The sequence below is a fragment of the Macaca nemestrina genome, chromosome 2 (assembly GCF_043159975.1).
Source record: "Macaca nemestrina isolate mMacNem1 chromosome 2, mMacNem.hap1, whole genome shotgun sequence".
NCBI lineage: Eukaryota > Metazoa > Chordata > Mammalia > Primates > Cercopithecidae > Macaca > Macaca nemestrina.
This window is the reverse complement of record NC_092126.1, coordinates 116,130,824-116,145,325: the sequence shown is the minus strand read 5'-3', so window position 1 is coordinate 116,145,325 and position 14,502 is coordinate 116,130,824. Positions and strand designations below refer to the sequence as shown.

Genomic DNA, 14,502 nt, shown 5'->3' with positions numbered 1-14,502 from the left:
AAAACTTCCTCCAGTCAAAATTCTAAAGTCTAAAGTTTATTTTGCCCACTCCCCACATTTTATTTATTTAGTTATGTATGTATGTATGTATGTATGTATGTATGTATTTATTTATTTTGAGATACAGTCTCACTCTATTGCCCAGACTAGAGTGCAGTGGCGCAATCTTGGCTCACTGCAACCTCTACTCCCGGGTTCAAGCGATTGTCCTGCCTCAGCCTCCTGAGTAGCTGAGATTCATCATGCCTGGCTAATTTTTATATTTTCAGTAGAGACTTGGGTTAACCATTTTGGCCCACCGTGACCTCCCAAAGTGCTGGGATTGTAGGTGTGAGCCACCACAACTGGCCTATTTGTTGATTTTTTTAAAGAGACAGGGTCTTGCTCTGTTGCCCAGGGTGGAATGCAGTGGTGCCATCATAACTTACTGCACCCTTGAACTCCTGAGCTCAAGTGACCCTCCCGCCTCAGCTTCCCAGATAGCTAGGACTACAGGTGTGTACTCCAATGCCCGGCTGATTTTTTGTTGAGACAGTGTCTTGCTGTGTTGCTTAGGCTGGTCTCAAACTCCTGGCCTTAAGCAGTCCTCCCACCTCGGCCTCCCAAAGCGTTGGGATTATAGGTGTGAACCACCATGCCTGGCTGCCTTATTTCATAAATGAGAAAGAGACTCAGAAAAGTTCTGGGTATGACATAGATAATCTTTTTTCCATCTTTCACTGTGTTGCCTTTGCTGGTTCCCCAGAATTACACAGTTATTTCTGGGAAACTAAAATGAACACTAACTCTGAGGCCTCTAACCATTATAGAATGCCTTCATGGCTTTGCTTTAGGTTCAGATATTCACAGGGTCTCACTAGCCTAGGCAACCATGATATAGGACCAAAAGGAAGAAAATAGAGCCTATTATGTAACACACTGGTCTGCTATTAAGAGAAAGTAAAAATGCAAAGAATGGATACGAATAAGTGTTGAACATATTGTAGAAACTTGGTACAATTCTTGGTTCTGGCAGCCACTTTCCCCTGCCAGAATCAATTAATGCATGTGCCATGTATCTCCAAGAGAAAATACATGAAGCCTTTCCTTTTACATGAGCTGTACAAGAAGTGAACCTTGAAGTAAAGGAAAATGGTGGCCATGAGGCTTACCATGGTAAAATGACACTTCGGATTTTGTTTTAACAAACTTCAGAAAGATACTCTTCATAGACCTGTGCAGAAATACCACTATATCAATTAAAGAAGCATTTAATAGAATTTAACATAATTGAGGTGTTTAAAAGAAATAGCTTGTGTGTCAGTGGATACTCTTGATACCGTTATAGGACAGATTCAGAAATATATGAAGATGCGGTAGAACTTCAGCAGTTTTTTATTAAAATTCGTGATGAACTCTGCAAAAATGGAGAGATTCTTCTTTCACCGGCACTCAGCTATACCACAAAACATTTGCATAATGATGTGGAGAAAGAGAAAAAGGAAAAATTGCCAAAAGAAATAGAGGAAGATAAACTAAAACGAGAAGAAGAAAAAAGAGGTTGGTTTCTTTTCATTTTATTGAATATGAAGAAATGTACTGTCTTCTAGCTGTTCTCATAATTAGCTGTGGAAAAGAGTCCTGTTTGTATGAATGAAAATTCAGGGTATTGACTATATTAGAGTAGGCACAATGAGATGGAAATATTTTTATAGTTATCAATTTGGTCATCAGACCTGGGAAAGATTGAAAGTTACCTGTGGCACAGCTGTTATCCTAGCATTCCAGGAAAAGAGTCAGTTAATTCACAAGTGTGGGGGCTTAATGCCTCTTTATATTATTGGTAGATCAAAACCTAAGCAGGCCAGCTAGAACTAGAAAGCATTCTCAACAGTGAGTCCATCAAGTTTTTGCCACATCATACAGTAGCATTGCTTTCCTCGTAGATAATTTGGACTAGACAAGTAGATGATATTTTGGTTGAATCACATACCTGGAGAAAAGTTTAATTGTATCAAACTATAAAATGTTACTTTGGGTCACTTGCCAGAATTTAGAAATATTTTGATAACAGGATCTTATGATTACAAATTGGATCATTTCTGATAAAGTTCAAGTTCACATAGATTCCTAGAATATGTGACTTTAAGTTATGTTAATCTTTGGCATCAAATCTCCTGCATAGATTTTTTTTCCCTTAGGCAAGAAAACAAAATAGATTGATTTGAAGCAAATTCTTACAAGTGATGGCATTCTCTTCCCCAAAGAGAAGGGAAAGAAACCTGGTTGGTGAGAATAGTAATTTTGCCAGCATAGAACTAACTGCAAAACCAACAGCTTTGTCACCAAAGGAGATATATGATATACTCATTCAGGAAGATAGTGAATATATATGTGTGGGGTTTAGAGGAGGGGGGAATCTGTGACTTTGCCAGCTAAAAGTGGTTGATGCAGAAATGCATGGAGTAAAGCTGCAACTTTGATGGCCCAAGGTGATGATCCAAGTTAAAGAATATTCTGAAAATTAGACATCTGTAAAAGGACTGAGATAAGCTCTCCACACGTTCCCAGCCAACTGGAAAACCTACACATGCTGTTGGGGAAGATGCAAAAGAACCTGGTGAAAAGCAAAATCCAATGGGGTACTTGAAAATTGACTGCGACTTTGAGTGCATCTCCCAACCTATACACAGATCTGTCAGCACATGGCATATCATGGGCTTGAGGTAGTTAACTACAACCTTCACCTAAGTCATTGGCTGTAGAAAGAGAGGAACAACCTCTAGTGTCAAGTTTCCTAGTAGATCTATAGTGGGAGCTCCAGAGGAGAGAAGAGAAAGGGGGAGAAAAAAAGATTTGAAGACATAATGACTGAAAGCCTCTCAAATTGATGAAAAACATTAACCTACAGCTCCAAGAATTTCAAGTAAGATAAACACAAAGAAAGCCCCATTTAGATACATCATCATCAAACTGATGAAAATCTTGAAAGCAGCAACTGATTGATCACATACATGTAATTATCTGCACGTTCCATCCAGGGGCCTGGGGATTGTCCAGCCCAACTGACAATTAGTGATACCTGAGCACTTTTCCCAGCATCTGGGGTCAGGGCCACTCAATCTGCCACTACCACCACAACTGGCACCCATCTTCATGTGTTACCTGTGGGTCCAGGTACTAGCCCACCCATCATAGCCATTGCCAGTACTGGTGCAAAACACTTGGGTCCCAAAGAGTTGTCCCAGCACTGCTACTGCTTTCACCCTTGTCACATCCACTGCCCAGGGGCTCAGGAACCTACCCACCTGCTCGATCCACTGCTGCCATTCCTGGCACTCAAGCAAGCCAGCTGAAGTCCCAAGAATTGGCCTGCCTGGACCTGCTAACACCAGTGCCAGTATACACCACTCTGGTGCCCAAAGCCTGGCACACTTGACAGCCCAGTCCCCAGCAATACTTTATCACAGCCTCCACTGTCAACTGCACCCCAAGCCAGGGGCCCCCACCTCCTCCCCACCCCCCACATTAGTTAGGAACTGGGCTCCACAGAAGTCAGTGACTGGCAAGCAAGTGAACATTATCCCCTGAGCTCCACTTCCTGTTAGATCAGTGGTGGCATTAGATTCTCATAGGAGCATGAACCCTGTTGTGGACTGTGTGTGTGAGGGATCTAGGTTGTGCACTGCTTATGAAACTCTAATGCCTGATGATCTGAGATGGAACAGTTTCATCCTGAAACCATCCCACAACCCTCATCCCTTACCCCCACAAACCCCACCCCCGTCTATGGAAAAATTATCTTCCACGAAACTAGTCCCTGGTGCCAAAAAGGTTGGGGGCTGCTGCCCTAAGCTACTGAGGAAGTCATGGATACCACTGATACTGTTTACAGTAGAAGGAATCATACAGAGATTACACTACTGTACGCACCTAGATTCAAAACCAAAGTATCCTGCCCAACCAACACCACAGATCTATCTTCAAGGAAAAGTCCTCTTCTACGAAAATAAATTCAGAACATTGGAAGAAGTGACTATTATACCAGACACACACAGTATCAATTTAAGGACACAGGAATCAAGAAAAAGCAAGGAAATATGATACCTCCAAAAGAACCCAGTAATTCTCTAGCAATAGATTCCAATCAAAAAGTAATTTATCGGCTGGGCGCAGTGGCTCACACTGTAATCCCTGCACTTTGGGAGACCAGGGCCGGCAGATCACGAGATCAGGAGTGCAAGACCAGCCTGGCCAACATGGTGAAACACTGTCTCTGCTAAAAATACAAAAATTAGCCAGGCATGGTGGCGTGCACCTGTAATCTCAGCTGCTCGGAAGGCTGAGGCAGAAGAATACTTTGAACCCAGGAGGTGGAGGTTGTAGTGAGCCAAGATTGTGCCATTGCACTCCGGCCTGGGACAGAGTGAGACTCCGTCTCAAAAACAAACGAAGTAATTTATCAAATTCCAGGAAAATAATTCAAAGTTTCATACTAAAGAAAGTGAGATACAAGAGAATTCTTAGAAACAATACAAAGAAATCAGAAAAACAATTCAGGATATGAATGAGAACTTTATCAAATAGATACCATGAAAAAGAACTAAAAGATTCTGGAACTGAAGAATTTATTGAATGAAATACAAAAGATATTTGAAAGCTTTAGGAACAGACTATATCAACCAGAAAAAAGAATTTCAGGAATTGTTGACAGGTCTTTTGAAATAGTAATAACCCACTCAGAGAAAAATAAAGAATGAGCAAAGCTTGGTAACATAAGGGACACCATAAAGTGACCAAGTATTCAAATTTTCAGTATTCCTGAAGGTGAAGAGGAAATTTTAAAAGGTTGAAAAACCTGTTTAGTGAAATAAAGGATGAAAACTTTCTAAGTGTATCAAGAAATTTAGACATCCAGTTACAGAAGAGTCAAAGATCCCCAAATAGATAAAATTCAAAAAAGTCTTCCCAATGGTACATTACTGTCAGAAGTCAAAGATAAGGAGAAAATCCTAAAAACAGTAACAGTAAAGTATCTAATTATCTATCAAGGAGTTCCCATTAGGTTAACAGTGGCTTTCTCAGCAGAAACCTTACAGGCCAGAGATAATGGGATGGTATATTCAAAGTAATAAAATAAAAACTGCTGGCAAAGGATACTATACCCAGGAAAATTATCTTTTGCAAATGAAGGAGAAATAAAGTCCCAGACAAGCAAAAACTGAGGGAATTCGTTACCACTAGATTGGTCTTACAAGAAATGCTTAAGGGATTCCTACATTTGGAAGTGTAAGACAGTAACTACCATCATTAAAAGACATGACAATATGAAAACACTGGTAGAGCAAACATACAAAAAAGGAAGAGAAAAAATTCACGTTACCCACTACAGAATACCACCAAACCGCAATGATAAACCGTAAGAGAGAAACAAAGGAACAAATGATATACAGAATAACCAGAAATCAAGTAATAAAAAAACAGAAATAAGCTCTTACATATTAATAATAACATTGAATATAAATGGATTAACTTTCCACTTAAAAGACATAGGCTGGGCCAGGCACAGTGGCTCACACCTGTAATCTGAGCATTCTGGGAGGCCAAGGCAGGTGGATTACTTAAGGTTGGCAGTTCAAGACCAGTCTGGCCAACATATAGTGAAACCTCGTCTCTACCAAAAAATACAAAAATTAGTTGGACGTGGTGGCACGTGCCTGTAGTTCTAGCTACTTGGGAAGCTGAGGCAGGAGAATTGCTTGAACCTGGGAGCTGGAGGTTACAGCAAACCGAGATTGCACCACTGCACTCCAGCCTGGGCGATAGAGCGAGATTCTGTCTCTCAAAAAAAAAAAATATAGACTGGCTGAATGTATTTTGAAAATATGACCCAACTATATGGTGCCCACAAGAAACTCATCTCACCTGTGAAGACACATAGACTGAAAATAAAGAGTTATAAAAAGATATTTCATGCAAATAGAGACCAAAAGTGAGCAGCAGTAGCTTGCTTATATCAGATAAAACAGTCAAAACAGTAAAAAGAGACCCAAAAAAGGTCATTACATAAAGATAAAGGGATCCGTTCAGCAAGGGGATCTAACAGTTCTGAGCATATATACACTCAGCACCAAAGCAGCCAGATATATAAAGCAGATATTATTATATCTAAAGGGCAAGATAGATTGTGGTTGAAGTCCACAACCACAATAGTAGTTGTGGACTTCAACATCCCACTGTCAGCATTAGATCATCTAGACAGAAAATTAACAAAGAAACACTGGATTTAAGTTGCACTTTAGAACAAATGCATCTACCAGACATCTACAGAACATTTTATCTAACAGCTACAGAATGCACATTTTTCTCATCAGCACACAAAACATTCTCCAGGATAGACCACATGTGAGGACACAAAACAAGTCTCAACAAATTTTTAAAAATTGAAATTAGGCTGGGCTCACACCTGTAATCCCAACACTTTGGAAGGCCAAGGCAGGCAGATCACTTGAGCTCAGGAGTTCAAGACCAGCCTGGGCCACATAGCAAGACCTCATCTCTATCAAAATAAATAATTTTTTTAAAAATTGAAATAATATCAATTATCTTCTCAGACCACAATGGAAGAAAACTAGAAATCAATAACAAGAGGAACTTTGGAAACTGTACAAATACATGGATATTAAACATGTTCCTAAAAGACCATTGTATCAAGGAAGAAATTTAGTAAGATAAAAAATTTTATTGAAACAAAAATTGAAACACAACAGAACCTGTAGGATACAGCAAAAGCAGTGCTTTTTACAATAGGGAACTTTACAGCAATAAATGCCTAAATCAAAAAAGTAGAAGCATTTCAAATAATCTAATGATTCACCTCAAGGAGTTACTAAAGCAGCAACAAACCAAACCCAAAGTTAATAAAAAGAAAGAAATAATGAACAACAGAATTCAATGAAATATACCTAAAAAAATACAAAGGATCAACAAAACAAGAAGTTGGTTTTTTGAAAAGAAAACAAAACTAGTAACTCACTTGCTAAACTAACCAGTAAAAAGAGAAGACCCAAATAAAATCAGAAATGAAAAAGGAGATACTAAACTCATACTAGAGAAATACAAAAGACCATTAGAGACTATTATGAACAACTGTACAGTAACAAACCGGAAAACCTAGAGGAAATGGATAAATTCCTGAACACATACAGCCTACCAAGACTGAATCAGGAAAGCGGACTAATAATAAGTCAGGAGATTGAATCACTAATAAAAAGTCTCCCAAGAAAGAAAAGTCCAGGACTGAATGATTTCATTGCCAAACTCATTCTACAAAGGCCAATATTACCCTGATGCCAGAACCAGACCAGGATGCAACAATAACAACGAAAAGAAAACTACAGGCCAGTATCCCTGATGAACATAGATGCAGAAATTCTCACCAAAATTCTTGCAATATGAATCCAACAGCATATTTTTTTAAAATACACCACAATCATGTGGGATTTATCCCAGCAATACAAGGATAGTTTAAAATATCCAAAAAATAAACATGATGTTTCACATTAACAGAATGAAGGACAGAAACCATATGATTATCTCAATACATGCAGAAAAAGCATTTGATAAGGCCGGGCGCGGTGGCTCACGCCTGTAATCCCAGCACTTTGGGAGGCCGAGGCGGGCGGATCACAAGGTCAGGAGATCGAGACCACGGTGAAACCCCGTCTCTACTAAAAATACAAAAAATTAGCCGGGCGCGGTTGTGGGCGCCTGTAGTCCCAGCTACTCGGGAGGCTGAGGCAGGAGAATGGCGTGAACCCGGGAGGCGGAGCTTGCAGTGAGCCGAGATCGCGCCACTGCACTCCAGCCTGGGCTGGGCGACAGAGCGAGACTCCGTCTCAAAAAAAAAAAAAAAAGAAAAAGAAAAAGCATTTGATAAAATTCAGCATCCCATTCATGACAGAAACTCAACAAATTAAGCATAGAGGGAATATATCTCAGTAAAGGAACTGAGCACAGTGGCTCACACCTGTAATCCCAGTGCTTTGGGAGGCTGAGGTGGGAGGATCAACTGAGACAAGGAGTTTAAGACCAGCCTGGGCAATATAGTGAGATCTGACTTTACAAAACAAAAAATTAACCCAGCAGTGTGGCATATGCCTGTAATCCCAGATGGCAACTCCAGAAGCTGAGGCAGAAGGAGCCCCACGAGTTTGAGTTTCCAGTAAGACTCTATCTGTAAAAATAAATAAATAAGTTTTAAAACATGATAAAGGCCATATATGACAGATCCACAACTAACATCATGCATGATGAGGAAAAGCTGAAAGCCTTTCTTTTTTTTTTTTTTTCTTTTTTTTTTTTTTTTTTTTTTTGACAGAGTTTCGCTCTTGTTGCCCCAGGGTGGAGTGCAGTGGTACGATCTCGGCTCGCTGCAGCCTCCTCCGCTTCCAGTTTCAAGCAATTCTCGTGCCTCAGCCTCCCAGGTAGCTGGGACTACAGGTACCTGCTGCCATGCCTGGCTGATTTTTGTATTTTTAGTAGAGACGGGGTTTCACCATGTTGGCCAGGCTGATCTTGAACTCCTAACCTCGTGATCTGCCCACCTTGGCCTCGCAAAGTGCAGGGATTACAAGCATTAACCACCATGCCCTGCCTGAAAGCCTTTCTTCTAAGAACTGGAAGAGGTCAAATAACTTCACTTTCACCACTCCTATTCAACATAGTACTGCAAGAGAATCAGTCAAGAGAATGAAATAAATTGGAGAAAGGAAGAAGTCCATTTGTCCCTCTCTGCTGATGATATGATCTTATATCTAGAAAAACCTAAAGACTTGATTTAAAAAAAACTCTTCAGTCTGATAAATAAATTCAGTGACTTGGAGAATACAAAATCAGCATACTAGTAATGAGCTAGCTGAGAAAGAAATCAAGAAGGGCACTTTGGGAGGCTGAGGCAGGCAGATCACTTGACGTCAGGAGTTCAAGAACAAACTGACCAACATGGTGAACCCTCTTGTCTCTATCAAAAATAAAACAATTAGCTGGGCGTGGTGATGCACACCTATAATCCCAGCTACTCACTAGGCTGAGGCAGAAGGATCCCTTGAACCTGAGAGGCGCAGGTTGCAGTGAGCCAAGATCGTGCCATTGTACTCCTGCCTGGGCAACAAGAGCAAATGTCATCTCAAAAAAGAAAAAAAAAAAAGAAATCAAGAAGGCAATCCTATTTATAGTATCCACCAAAAAAAAAAAAAAAAAAAAAAAAACCCTCCAAATAATAAGGGGGTGAAAGATCTCTATAAGGAAAACTATAAAACACTGATGTAAAAAACTAAAGAGGACACAAACAAATGGAGAAACCCCATGCTCATGGATCTGAAGAATTAATATCATTAAAATGAGCATACTACCCAAAGCAGTCTGCAGATTCAATCTCCAATTTCTATCAAAGTACCAATGTCATTTTTCACAGAAATAGAAAAAAATTCAGGCCAGGCACAGTGGCTCACGCCTGTAACTCCATTTTGGGAGGCCGAAGCGGGCGGATCACTTGAGGTCTGGAGTTCAAGACTAGCTTGGCCAACATGGTGAAAACCCTGTCTCTACTAAAAATACAAAAATTAGGCCCAGCACTGTGGCTCATGCCTGTAATCCCAGCACTTTGGGAGGCTGAGGCAGGTGGATTACCTGAGGTCAGGAGTTCGAGACCAGCCTGACCAACATAGAGAGACCCCTGTCTCTACCAAAAATAACAAAATTAGCTGGGCCTGGTGGCGCATGCTTGTAAATCCCAGCTACTCGGGAGGCTGAGGCAAGAGAATCACTTGAATCCAGGAGGCAGAGTTTGCGGTGAGCCAAGATTGTGCCATTGCACTCCACCCTGGGCAACAAGAGTAACATTCCATCTCATGCTGGGTGTGGCGGCTCACACCTGTAATTCTAGCACTTTGGAGGCTGAGGCGGGCGCATCACAAGGTCAGGAGATTGAGACCATCCTGGCTAACATGGTGAAATGCTGTCTCCACTAAAAATACAAAAAATTAGCTGGGCGTGGTGGCAGGCACCTGTGGTCCCAGCTACTCGGGAGGCTGAGGCAGGAGAATGGCGTGAACCTGGGAGGCGGGGCTTGCAGTGAACAGAGATCACACCACTGAACTCCAGCCTGGGCGACAGAGCGAGACTCCAGCTCAAAAAAAAAAAAACCTCCATCTCAGAAAAAAAAAAATATACACACACACACACACACACACACTAGCTGGGCATGGTGGCGAATGCCTGTAATCCTAATTACTGGGGAGACTGAGACAGGAGAATCACTTGAAATCGGGTGGCAGAGGTTTCAGTGAGCTGAGATCACACCACTGCACTCCAGCCTGGGCAACAGAGCAAAACTCTCTCTCTAAGTAAGTAAGTAAATAAAATTCTAAAATTTTTTTTAAATCCTAAAATTTGAATGGAACCAAAAAAAGGCCTGAATAGTGAAAGCAATCCTGAGCAAAAAGAACAAAGCTGGAGGCATCACACTACCTGACTTCAAAATGTATTACAAGGCTAGAGTAACCAAACAGCACAGTATTGGTATAAAAACAGACATATAGACCAATGAAAGTGAATAGAGAATTCAGAAGGGAATCCACATATTTATAGCCAAGTGATTTTTCAACAAGGGCACCAAGAACATGCGTTGCGGAAGGACACCCTCTTCAATAAATGGTGGTGGAAAAATTGAATATCCAGAGGCAGAAAACGAAACAAGGCCCATATCTCTTACCATATACAAAAATCAACTCAAGATGGAGTAAAGACTTAAACATAAGACCCAAAACTATAAAACTACTAGAAGAAAACAGAGAAGACACTTCAGGACATTGGTCTAGGCAAAGATCTTATGGCAAAGGCCTCAAAAGCACAGACAACAAAAATTGACAAATGGGATTATATTAAACTAAAAGGCTTCTGCACAGCAAAGGAAACAAGACAGTGAAGAGACAGCCTGCCCAATGGGAGAAAATATTTGCAAACTGTTCATCTGATGAGGGACTAATATCCAGACTATACCAGGAATTCAAACATCTCAACAATAAAAAACAATAATTGTGATAATAATCCCATTAAAAAGTGGGCAAAGAACATGAACAGTTGTTTCTCAAATGAAAGCATATAAATGGTTAATATGCGTATGATAAAATGTTCGATATGACTAATCATCAGTGCAAATCAAAACTACAATGTGATGTCACCTTGTTACCCCAGTTATTAAGAAGACAATAAGTAATAGATGTTGGCTAGGATGCAGAGCAAAGGGAACTGTTATACATTGTTGATAGGAATATAAATTACTACAGTTACTATGTGAAAACAGTATGGAGATTTTTCAAAATACTAAAAATAGAACTACGTGATCTAGCAAGCCTACCACTAGGTGTTTATCCAAAGGAAAAGAAATTAGTATATCAAAGGGATACCTGCATTCACGTTTATAGAAGCACTATTCACAGTAACAAAGATACGAATTCAACATAAGTGCCCATCAATGGATGAAAGCATAAAGAAAATGTGCGTGTGTGTATATACAATGGAATATTATTTGTCCATAGCAAAAATAAAATAGTGTTATTTGTAACGACATGGATGGAACTGCAGATCATTACCTTAATCGAAATATGCCAGACACAGAAAGACAGATTTTGCATGTTCTCAATTACATGTGGGAACTAAAAAAGTTGATCTCATGGAGTTAGAGAGTAGAATGATTGATACCAAAGACTGAGAAAGATGGGTGGGATAGAGATGAAAAGAGCAACAAACATGGAGTTAGAAGGTACAAGTTCTAATATTTGACAGCAGAATAGGGTGACTGTAGTTAGCAACAGTGTATTGAATGTTTCAAAGTAGCTAGAAGAGAGAACTTAAAATGTTCCCAACACATAGAAAGGATGGTTACCCCAAATACCCTGACTTGATCATTACATGTTCTATACGTGCAACAAAATGTCACGTCTCCCATAAATATTTATATTATATATCAATGAAAAAACAAAAATTGTGACTGTAATTGATATCACTGAAATGCACACTTTACGTTGGTTCAAATGGCAGATTTCGTTATAGATTTTTTATCACAATTTAAAAATGTATTTAAAAATAATACATCCATGAAATATTAATGTTTTTATAAAAATATTTTCATCATATACTAGTGAAATTGACAGTAAAAACATTTTTTTTTTTTTTTTTGAGATGGAGTCTCACTGTGTCGCCCAGGCTGGAGTGCAATGGCGTAATCTCGGTTCACTGCAAGCTCTGCCTCCCGGGTTCACACCATTCTCCTGCCTCAGCCTCCCAAGTAGCTGGGACTACAGGCACCTGCCACCACACTTGGCTAATTTTTGTATTTTTAGTAGAGACGGGGTTTCACTGTGTTAGCCAGGATGGTCTCAATCTCCTGACCTCGTGATCCGCCCGCCTCGGCTGCCCAAAGTGCTGGGATTACAGGCATGAGCCACCATGCCTGGCTGACAGTAAAATTTTTTTAAAAATTTGATTTGCATTTCCGTGACGTTTATAGTTATGTTGAGCATTTTATCATATGCCTATTGACCATCTATATGTTTATAGTTAGATAGGAAAAATAAGTTACTAGTGTTCAATAGCACTACAGACTGACTATAGTTAACAACAATTTATTTTATGTTTTCAAATAGCTAAAAGAGTGGATTTTGAGTCTTTTCAACATAAAGGAATGATAAATGCTTGAGATTATGAATATGCTAATTACCCTGATTTGATTGTTATACATTGTGTCCATGTTATTGAAATATCACACTGTACTCCATAAATATGTACATTTTGTGTGTGTGTGTGATGGGGTCTCATTCTGTCACCCAGGCTAGAGTACAGTAGCACGAACATGGCTCACTACACCCTCAACCTCCTGAGCTCAAACGAGTCTCTTGCCTCAGTCTCCTGAGTAGTTGAGACTAGAGGCATGTGCCACACCTGCCTTTTTTTTTTTTTTTTTGAGATGTAGTCTCGCTCTGTTGCCCAGGCTGGAGTGCAGTGGTGTGATTTCAGCTCACTGCAGCCTCTGCCTCCCCAGTTCCAGCAATTCTCCTGCCTCAGCCTCCTGAGTAGCTGGGATTATAGGCATACACCACCACACCCAGCTGATTTTTGTATTTTTAGCAGACGGGACTTTGCCATGTTGGCCAGGCTGGTCTCTAACTCCTGACCTCAGGTGATCTGCCTGCTTCCGCCTCCCTAAGTGCTTAGATTACAGGCATGAGCCACTGCACCTGGCCTAATTTTTTAAATTACTTGTAGAGACTAGATCTTGCTGTGTTGCCCAGGCTGGTTTCAAACTCCTGGGCTCAAGGAATCCTCCCTCCTCAGATTCCCAAAGTGCTGGGATTGCAGACATGAGCCACATGATTATTATATGTCAATGAAAAATAACAAAAGCCCAATAAGTGGTATATGCATACAATGGAATATTATCCCACCGTAAAAAGGAATGCCATCCTTTTTCATGCTATGTAAATGAACATTGAAAACCTTATAAGTGAAGTAGGCCAAACTGAAAAGGACAAATATTGTTTGATTACACTTTTTTGAAGTATATAGAATTGGCAAATTCATAGGGACAGAAAGTGGAATAGAGGTTGCTAGGGGCCAGGTTGCGGAGTGGAGAAATGGGTAATTATTGTTTAATGATTAAAGTTTCTGTTTGGTGTAATGAAAAAGTTTTGAAAATAGTTTGTGGTTATGGTTGCACAACACTAAATTATTGCCAGTGAATGGTACATTTTAAAGTGGTCAGAATAACTGTTTTGTATATGTTTTACTACAATTATTAATATCTAATAATGTAATATACCAAAAACCATTGAACTTTAAATAGGTGAATTATGTGGTGTGTTAATTATATATGAGTTGTTTTCCATTCAGAGAAATATTAGAATACAAAGTTGAAGAAGTCTCCCAGAAGTAGAACAACATTGCTCTATCTCCTAATTCTTGGTATTATATATATAATTTTTAAAAGTTCTGCCAATTTTGGTGAAAACTGTTATCTAGCAACTGATTAATCAAGTGGATCCCTGTGTCATACACAGCAGATCTATAAGGTTCTTTAATTTTTTTTTTTTTTTTTTTTTTTTTTAAGACGGAGTTTCGCTCTTTTTTGCCCAGGCTGGAATGCAGTGGCGCGATCTCAGCTCACCGCAACCTCCGCCTCCCGGGTTCAAGCGATTCTCGTGCCTCAGCCTCCCGAGTAGCTGGGATTACAGGCATGTGCCACAATGCCTGGCTAATTTTGTATTTTTAGTAGAGACGGGGTTTCTCCATGTTGGTCAGGCTGGTCTTGAACTGCCGACCTCAGGTGATCCACCCGTCTCAGCCTCCCAAAGTGCTGGGATTACAGGCGTGAGCCACCGCGCCCGGCCAGATCTGTAAGGTTCTTGAGAATTTTATACCAGCAGTATAAAGGAAGAAAAAGATAACTGACTGGGCGCAGTGGCT

The 14,502-nt window shown here is 40.1% G+C and overlaps 1 protein-coding gene across 50 annotated transcripts in view; it reads left to right on the top strand.

Moving 5' to 3' along the window:
- Nucleotides 1-14,502, top strand: part of LOC105480555 (polybromo 1) — a 150,891-nt gene that overhangs the window by 80,902 nt on the left and 55,487 nt on the right. For all 50 annotated transcript variants that reach the window (XM_071091878.1, XM_071091860.1, XM_071091856.1 and 47 more), the window contains one exon: nucleotides 1,328-1,539. In XM_071091878.1, the coding sequence (XP_070947979.1) occupies nucleotides 1,328-1,539 (212 nt within the window). The remainder of the gene's footprint in view (nucleotides 1-1,327; nucleotides 1,540-14,502) is intronic.